The 9,869-nt window shown below is 36.2% G+C and overlaps 2 protein-coding genes across 2 annotated transcripts in view; one reads left to right on the top strand and one right to left on the bottom strand.

Annotated features, from left to right (window-relative positions):
- LOC111452261 (extra-large guanine nucleotide-binding protein 3-like) overlaps nucleotides 1–2,618 on the bottom strand; it is a 10,640-nt gene extending 8,022 nt beyond the window's left edge. The window contains exons 1-2 of the mRNA XM_023092877.1: nucleotides 1,463–2,618; nucleotides 1,247–1,384 (exon numbers count right to left, since the gene is read on the bottom strand). Coding sequence (XP_022948645.1) covers nucleotides 1,247–1,384; nucleotides 1,463–2,449 — 1,125 coding nt within the window. The 5' untranslated portion in view covers nucleotides 2,450–2,618. The remainder of the gene's footprint in view (nucleotides 1–1,246; nucleotides 1,385–1,462) is intronic.
- Nucleotides 2,619–5,982: 3,364 nt separating this feature from the next.
- Nucleotides 5,983–9,869, top strand: part of LOC111452222 (probable serine/threonine protein kinase IREH1) — an 18,427-nt gene continuing 14,540 nt past the window's right edge. The window contains exon 1 of the mRNA XM_023092823.1: nucleotides 5,983–6,977. Within this exon, the coding sequence (XP_022948591.1) occupies nucleotides 6,269–6,977 (709 nt within the window). The 5' untranslated portion in view covers nucleotides 5,983–6,268. The remainder of the gene's footprint in view (nucleotides 6,978–9,869) is intronic.

The raw sequence follows: 9,869 nt of genomic DNA, 5'->3' as shown, positions 1-9,869 counted from the left end.
CCCAAAAAAAAAAAAAAAAAAAAAAAAAAAAAAAAAGCTACATGAAACTACATGACTCTATTTCCAAGTTGGTGCCTATTATGCAAGAAAGGCACTGAAACACAAACCCACCGGTGCACATACGCCATTATGCAAGAAAGGCACTGAAACACAAACCCACCGGTGCACATACGCCATTATGCAAGAAAGGCACTGAAACACAAAACCACCGGTGCACATACGCTCATAATTTCTAGACAAGGATTTTCAATATCTTTAGATGACATCTCAATTTCTTAGGAAGACAAAAGAGTTATTGGACATGGCCTTAGCATACTACCCCTTCAAGAACAAAAAAATCCTGCTATGAAAAAAACTCATTATAATTTTCTTTTGGAAACTATGGAAAGAAAGAAATCAAGGAATATTCACATAGAATATCTTCACCAATGTTGTCTACCACGCAATATCTTGGTGTAAATTGTCTAATACTTTTATTTCCTATAGTCATATCTTCCTCTTTGTAAATTGAGAAAATCTTTTGTAAGCATCATGGATAATACATCATTTTTGTAAATTTTAAACATCAATAAAAAAATTCTCTAATTTTTTTCTTTTTTTAAAAAGGATGGTTTCAATAGAGAATTTTTAGAAAATCCTAGAATACTATTAAAGATGACCTTATTAAGGTGTCCAATAGTTTTTTTCCTCAATTTGTTTGAGAAGGCTTCAGGTGTTACTATAAATCTGCAGAAAACGAATGCTATTGAGGTAAACGTGGAAGATTCAGAGGTTTGGGTGTCGCGAATCTTAGATCTAAGAACCTTTATCTTCTTACGAAGGAGATTGCGAAGACAGGTAATTTATCAGGAATTTTATTTTCTTTCGATGCTTCAATTACAGATTTGTTAGGCATTCGCTCCTTGGGTTGATTTTCAGCCTCTTGTTTTGGGTTTCTATTTATACAGGCTCTCCGTGAAGACAGCATAAATTATCTCAAGAAAATAACATAAATTATTAGCAAGGATGAAATGGATCAGATATCCTTTCCCAAAATAGTTTCGTAACAGGATTCTTAATTCAGCTGAATATGCCATTTACTGATTTTCTTCCTTTCTCTTAATGAAAAAATTAACCAGAGAGAGTTATAATATAAATAGCATGCCCACATTAGTTCCTTAACATTGTCAGCCAAAAAATTAGCTTCTTTTTTTCTCCCCTATTGTGGAGATTCATGCAAATTTAAGGTGCAATTGATAGTTGATACCTTCAGTACTCTGAGCTCAACCTTTGTTATTTCACGCCCATTTATGAAAACTTTTGTGTTCCCTTTGCTTGCATCCGCCCGAAGCTTACCTCCAACATTCAGTTTTGAACTGATTATCTTGTCCGGCTTCTCTCCTTCCTAAAATCAACGAAAAGTAAATAGAAGATGAATTCAAGATATTCAATGGGTGAACATGGATTGATTTTTCTTTTTCACCTTTCCCCAAAGCCCCGAGTCCTTGTCGTACCAATACCTTCCCGGCTTCAATTTCTGCGGGGGAACCGCACAGCCCAAAATCTCAGCTAATTCTTCGGGACGTAACTGCCTTCCATTCACAATTAGCTGCTCGGGTCGAAGCTGATTCGCCGGGCACTCCTTCTCAGCTTTCAGTATCTGCTTAATCTCCAATGGGCTACAGACTCTTGATAAAAGCCTGGAACACTTGCCCAGTATTGGCCTCTTCGACTCATCTATCGGCCGTCCAATGCAGCCCACGCACTTCCGTCCCTCTGGCATTGATCCCATTGCCTTAAGTAGACAATTACTGCAGTACTGTGCATCGCAGACCAAACAAGCTTCCCTCTCTTTCAACCGATTACCTCTCCCACATCTACTACAAATTCCTCTCTTCTTCGATTGCTTCTCCCGGGAATGAGATAAAGCCGGAGATGTCATCACATCGGTCGTACACGACCTGGTATAGGAAAACACATCTTCGTCGTCGTCTTCCGAATCTCTCGGTGTAACAAACGTTACAGTATTTGCACGCCTACCTTCAACCGCAGCAGGTTCAGATTCAGAATTCAAGTGCTGTACAGACAGTTCTGAACTAAACTCCGAGTGTTCACCATTCTGCGATTCCTGTTGAACTCTAGAAACCGAAGACGATCTCTGACTCTCCATTGGACTACGGGAATCTGCTCCATTCCTAAACCGATTAAACCTGGAAACCCTGGGAGCAATAGGATAAACAATCGGAATCGAAGAAGCGTCAGGGACCGAAATAATGGAAGGAGATGGAATAGAAAGTGATTCCAAATCCAGTGGTTCGATCTTCGGTAGCTCGTGATCCACAGGAGGGCCTCGATACTCAACTGCAATCGAGTAATCAAGGTGTTCTTCGTCTGGTAACGGTGCACCAGCAGGCAGCATCCTCCGTAGAGCCTCTTGCCAAGCATTCTCCTCATCAGTATCGGAAGCCATGAAAGGAATTCTTCAATGGATAGAGAGAAGAAAGGTTGTTGTTGGTTCAGAGAATCAAAGAAAAATGGCGAAGAATCCGATTGGGGGGAAGGGGATAATCTTGGAGGACAGAAGAGTTGAGAGCTCGTGGGAGTTGGCAGAAGAAGTAAACGGAAGGGATTAACGGAATGCGTTAAAGCAGTCTGGCACAAGCGCCAGCATGGCCACTGATTGGTACTGTTCCTCTTTTGCCCTTTAAATTGGTCGCATGTAAATACCAAAAGCATTATTTATTCCTTATTTTCACTTTCACTTTCTTTTTCTTTTTTCTTTTTTTTTCGCAAAAAATATATTAAAAAAAACAAAAAAAAAAACATTATTAATTTCTCCACCAAATTATATATTATTTTAAAAAATACTTGAAAATATTGACGTAATGATTTGGGCACTCTCTCGGAGAGAGGCTCGGTGAAATAGACATGTCTGTGTGAAGATGCGGACTTTCATGCGCAGCTTAGGTAGACAACTTATATAGGCCTCCCAAAAGATAACAGAAGAGCTAGAATTCTAACCTTGGCTCAGAACCTACGAGCCAAGGGACAGTCTCAGGTAGACAATTTATATGGAGTGTAGGCCTCCCAAAAGGTAACGGAGGCATGCAAAAGTTTCCTCGGGCCAAACGGAGATTGGCCCTCGAGTGGGTCCTTTTTAGACATAATCCAGATAATCATCCAAGTCATTATCACGTCGTTACGTGTTACCACCACATTTTTTATATAATTTAGCGTAATTTCTTTAATTATTACGTTAAATTCACCGATCTCCATGCACCTAAAATTAAATATCTAGTCTTCAGTCTTGCGCAAGCTTTAACCGATCAAAGAAGTGTTTATGTTATGTATTAAATGGGGTATAACGGGTTAATGTTTATCTACCTATTTTACCCTTAAAATCTTATTTAAGAAACTTATTTTGCGGTTGAGACTCAATTATTTGAGTTTAGATGTCGGTTAAGTGAAATTTCAACAATGGAGATGGTTGATCGGATTATAACGTAATACATTTATTATCGTTAATGTATACATGAACATTAGGTTTTCAAACGAAATTATAAGATTTGGTCGAATAATTGTAGTTTACGTGTTGATAAGACGTTACGATCAAAATTAAAATTTACGTAACAAAACTAGTAATTATTTATGTCTTTTCAACAATCATTCGTCGTTTATATATAAATAATTATTATATTCAGTCACAGTATTTATTTTCATAAAAGTTTTTTCTCGTGTTTTTCATGAAAATGTAAGCTTTCTATAACAGATTACGTTTATTACGGTTTATGTATACATGAAAATTGGGTTTTCAAATGAAATTATAAGATTTAGTCGAATAATTGCAGTTTACGTGTTGATAAGACGTCACGATTGGAGATACTTATCTTCCACGTCAAATTGATACATTCATACAGATGCATCCATTAAATGATTATAATTAAAATATACGTTACAAAACGAGTCATTATTCATGTCTTCCCAAAAATCGTATGTCGTTTATATATAAATAATTACTGTATTGAGTCATCGAGTTTCTGTTAGTCTAAAATTTTTAATTCAATGTTTCATAAAAGTTCCTTCTCCGATTTCTCGTGAAAATGTAAGCTTCTTATAACAGAACACGTTTGTTACGGTTAATGTATACATGAAAATTGGGTTTTCAAATGAAATTATAAGATTTAGTCGAATAATTGCAGTTTATGTGTTGATAAGACGTCACGATTGGAGATACTTATCTTCCACGTCAAATCGATATATTCATTCGGTTACATCCATTTAATGATTAAAATTAAAATTTACGTTACAAAACTGAGTCATTATTCACGTATTCCCAAAAATCATCTGTCGTTTATATATAAATAATTACTATATTCAATCAGAGTTTCTTTGAGTTAAAATTTTTAATTCACTTTTTCATAAAAGTTCATTCTCCGGTTTCTCGTGAAAAATGTAAGCTTCCTATATTAGGATACGTTTATTATGGTTAATGTAAACATGAATAATTGCAGTTTACGTGTTGATAGGACGTCACGATTGGAGATACTTATCTTCCACGTTAAATCGATACATTGATTCAGATGCATCCATTAAATAATTAAAATTAAAATATACTTTAAAAAACGAGTCATTATTTATGTCGTCCCAAAAATGATTTGTCGTTTATATATAAATAATTACTATATTCAGTTACCGTGTTTCCTCTTGTCTAAAATTTTTATTTCATTTTTTCATAAAAGCATATTAACATATTTGAATTACCTAAATAGAAGAGTTACTTAAAAAAAACCTCGAACTTGTGAATGTCTTATGTTTTTTCGTAGCTAAAGTTCACGACGAGAGATATTACCCAAACATTCATTTTCTTCTAGCTAAAGTTGTAGAAATTCGTTATCGAGCGATCTCACATTGGTTTGAGAGGGAAACGAAACATTCTTTGTAAGGGTGTGGAAACCTCTCCCTAACAGACGAGTTTTGAAATTGTGAGACTGATGGCAATATGTAACGGGTAAAAATCGATAATATCGGTTAGTGGTGGGCTTGGCTGTTACAAATGATATCAGAGGCGGTCACCGAGCGGTATGTCAACGAGAACGCTGGGTCTTTAAGAAGAGTAGATTGAAAGATCTCTCGTTAGTTGGAGACGGGAACGAAGCTTTCTTTACAAGAGTATGAAAACCTCTTCCTAACCGACACATTTTAAAATCGCAAGGTTAACAACGATACGTAACGAGCTAAAACAGACAATAACGAAACACCATAAATTAAAAAACAGTAGATTTTAGTGATTAAACAGTATAGAAACCTCTCCTTAGCAGACACGTTTTAAAACTGTGTGACTAAACAAAGTCCAACTTGAAATAAATTGAATCAATTATTACATAAATGAAGTATGATTTTTTTTTTTAACGCTACACTAATTGCAACTCGAGTTCAACTTCAATGAAATTTGACTTCATTTAATGTAACTAGAATTTATCAACAACGTTCTTTACACATGCCTTAAAGTTCATATTGCACGATCAGAATCTTACGGTTCATATTATTCCCTTCTACAAAAGAATTCACCCGTAAAACTGTATATCATTATAAATTATTATAATCAAATAAGATTTTAATATATTTTACCCACGAGTAAATATTTATAATATTAAAATTATTTATCGGAGATAATTATTAAATTTTATTACAAAATAACAAGGAAAAAAAAATTAAAATGAAAGATACATGAATCTTAAATTATTTTAATATTTTATTTACAAGAAATCCCGATAACATTTCTGGCTAAGAACACCACACCAAATACACCAAACACAGTTATTTAATTTTCGAGCGTAATTTTTTCATATATAATTTTTTTTCGGCATAATGAAAGTATTTTTGAAATAAATTATCGACGAAAATATTAATATTTTTTTGGAAGGTTTTTAAAATTTTAAATACATTTAATTTTCAACTTAGTTTTGGTTGATGATAGGTATAAAGGTTGGGGGAAAAAGAAGAGACTTTTTGCCCTAAAAAAATGAAAGCAAGAACAGAGCACAAAAATTGATCAGATTTGTTCGCTAGCAGTTAGCACACATGGCTGTCCTTCCCTGTTTTTCTGTGTTTCTCCATTCCATGTCCTCTCAAGTTCCACCCACAGTCCACTCCAGACGTTTACTTTCCTCGTTCTCCACTTTGAAACTCCCATTTTCAATTTCAAGCTTTTCTTCATGTTCGTCAATGTCGCTGTGAGCGCCAAACTTTGAACACTTCCTTCAGCCGTAGCACAAGAATCGCGGTTACTATGGTATTCAAAGGCAGGTTTTTCTCCTCTTCCAAGAAGTCTGATTCTTCCAGTCCCGATGGATCCAGTCCTCGATTCCTTGGTTCTAACTCGCCCAGTAGATCCGACAAGAAGAAGAACAAATCAGCCGCCAAAGATGAACCCCAGATTTCTAATACCACTACTAGTAGCTTTAAAGGTACTGTTCTGAAAGATTCTACTAGGAGTAAGGATTGGAAACGAAAAGATGGTCAAGTTTTATTGCCGACTGAGACGCCATCGAAGTCCGAGGCAATATCTGGATTGAGCTTAGGGCCGAAGGTTAAGAAGTCGAGCGATGTGAAGGATGTGGCCTCATCGGTTTCGCCTATTCTCGCATCATCCCTTGGATTGAATAGGATAAAGACAAGATCAGGCCCGTTGCCGCAGGAGAGCTTTTTGGGGTTTAAAGGTGATAAGGGCTCATTGGGTTCGAGCAATCTTTCCAGGAACTGTGGCAATGGAAGCTCAGGCTCCAATTCTGGTTCGACATGGTCGGCGTCTTCTAGTGGAGGGAAGAGAGAGGCGGCGAGCCAGAAGAGATTGGGGTTTCAGGACAATGTTAAAAGCTATATTCACAATGCTAGCAATCCCGACAATATGGCAACTGGTAATGCAGCATCTACTGAAAGGAGTCCAAATTTGTTAGGACAGCCTCGGTTGCAGAATGTCGAATCATCCAATGAAGCTGGTATTGTTTGCTGGTCTCTAATTTTGAAAAGCCTGTCGATATCTTGATTTTTGAATTTTGTACCATTCTTTGTTGTGATTTTCTATATCCGCCTCTTCAATAATCAATACTAAGTATCAAGTGCTGGAGGCACTAGTCAAAGTTGTTGAATAAATGGTCTCTGTGAAAATTCGCTCTAAGATGTGGTTGAGCAGTATTGGATCAATGAGTACTAACCATTACCTTTCTCCAAAACGAGTTAGGTTCATTCATAAATCTTCAAACCCACTTGGTGATATGAGCGCAATTTCTTTGTTTTACCGAGCCCCCATCACTTAGGAGCTTAGATAGGTCAACCCGAGTAAAAGAAGAAGGATTGAATATGCTTTACCGACTGAAATGGCCAATAGGAAATAGAGAGGTTCGGGGTCCGGCAATGGAATTGTTTTCGCTTTCATTTATTTCCTCTCCGGTATAGGTTCTTCTCATCTCATGCTGCTCCCTTTCCTATTCCTATTGATTCAAAGACTGTAAACGAGAATGAATTAATAAAGAGTTCGGTGTTTACTCTTCCTGTTCCATGGGTAGAGCCAAAGAGGGTGAACTGTACAAGTTAACAATAACATTGATGAAATAAAAGAAGGAGCTCCGGTGTATAGAGAGGACCTCACCGTTTAAGAAGTAACCATAAAAACGAAGGAACCCACTATTTCTTTATCCATTTCGATTTTTTTTATTTACTCGAGAGGATAATTTCCAACTAACCAAATGTTAGATTTTCCTCATTATTTCCTTCCCAAAAGAAGCTATTGTTGAAGGAATGACTTAGGAATATTTGTGTAATTTCACTAACTAGAGATATTTGTGTAATCCCATTAAGTGTTTAATGTACTTGACATCCCTAATTTTAGATTTATTGTTACTTGTATTTAGGGATTTATTTTTATTTATTGTTACTTACTATCTAGGGATTTTGTTGGTGTATAATAAAAGACACATATACCTCTCTTAAAAATGAAATGAAAAGCAAGTAAGATAGCTTACAATTGCACCAGTTATGAACTATCCTTCCCAACATCAAACTCACATGTGTGGGGATATGGAAAAGCGACATGTAATATGACTAAATAGTTGACAGTACTGAGTTGCAAAGGCTTAGCCTTTCCCGTCGAGAGAGTTTAAGACACTTCCATCTATTGATCTCTTTGAGAATTTTGTTGATCAGGTTGCCAAAAAACCAATGATTTGATGTCGGATGTCATGGTCATGTTTGTCCAAGATGTGTTGCCTGTGGCTGCGTATCGGATGTCCCGGTCATGTTTGTCTAGGACGTGTTGTCCATGGCTGCATGCTCGTTCCGAAACCCCTTTTACTAGCTTTCATATTCTATAGGTCTTTATTATTCTTGTTGTGTTAATACGGGATATATGATTGGTCACCAAAATTATGTCTACAATCGCCAGGGCTAAAATTCTCCAAAATGTACTATAGGGATGGACTAGTTGTCAATTCTTCCTACCCGAGTTATATGCTATCAAAGCCGTTGTTGTTACTTAATCACTTTTAGCTTATAACATTAATTTATTTCAAATTGTTTTGAACGCATTTTCTCGCTCACGTTTTTTAAAACATTTCTTTCAAACGTGACCCAAGGCTTGATCATACATCAAGATTGTCTGCAAAGTTTGACATTTGTACTGCTGATTAGTTCGCCGGGTTAGAACAAGTGCTGCACAATCGTTATTCCGCTACCATTAGATTGCGGTTGTGACACCGGGCAAGAAAATATAAAAAAAGGATATGCCCCACCTTACTTTTTAGTTGCAAATTTGCTTGAGAAAGCTTAGAATTCCCTATGTATACCTCACATAATGCTGATTCTCCCGATTCACCTTCAATTCATAGAAATGCTCCGATAACTCAATTGTTTGGATCTGTATCTCAAGTATAAAATCATCAAACTTCTAGAAAAGCAAAGTGTCATCAACAAATTGAAAAATGAAATATGTGTTGTCACGCCCCACAACCAAAACCTTCGTATAATCCTCTATCATGGATATTCTCAACAAGAGCACTCAACACTTTTTTGGATAAGGGAAGAGTCTCGTGGCATGCTTGCTGTTTTGTTGTAATTTGGGGAGTGTTCGAGAGGAATTGTAGGATTTTTAGAGGGGTGAAGAGATCTTTGGTGGAGGTGTCAAAGGTTGTGAATACGTTCCTATGGGTTTTTTGTAATTATCAACTTGGTTATATTCTTTTGGATTTGTGTTATTTTTGTAGTTGTGGGCTTAAAGCTTGGTTTCTTACCAAAAGAAACTAGAGCACTTAACATCTCTTCTACTAATAAGAATAGAAAAGGTGAGAGTGGATCACCTTGCTCCCACAGGTGGCTTTAATCCTTCCACGAGGGCTCCTGTTGATGAAGATCGAAAACGTAGGATCTCTAACATGACTACGAGTCCATTGAATCCAGTTACCAGTTAGAACTTCTTCAAGAAAGTCCTAATCTACACTATCAAATGCCTTTCAATGTCAAGCTTCAAATTCCTACCTTACTTCTTGAATCTATACTCTTTGACGACCTTGTTAGCTATAGTTTGGATCCAGGATTTTCCTACCTTTTATAAAAGCACTTTGGGAACAAGAAATTATAGAGTTCCTGACTTTCTTCAAACATTCGGCTAATTCTTTAGAGTGAAAAGTACAAAGAGAAAAGGGAAACAAAAAAGGAAAAAAACAGTACAAATTAGGAAGAATAAATTAGAGTATCCCAATTTGTGTACAAAGCACTTGAAGAATAACGATCGAATTAGTTGGAAAGATCTTTGAAGACCATAATTACAAAAGAACACAACTACGAGGAAGTGTGTTGAACAATATTACCAAAAAAAAAAAAAAAAAAAAAAAGGGGGT

This window comes from Cucurbita moschata, unplaced genomic scaffold, assembly GCF_002738365.1.
Source record: "Cucurbita moschata cultivar Rifu unplaced genomic scaffold, Cmos_1.0 Cmo_Scf00014, whole genome shotgun sequence".
Classification (NCBI taxonomy): Eukaryota; Viridiplantae; Streptophyta; class Magnoliopsida; order Cucurbitales; family Cucurbitaceae; genus Cucurbita; species Cucurbita moschata.
This window is presented reverse-complemented; position numbering and strand designations above follow the sequence as displayed.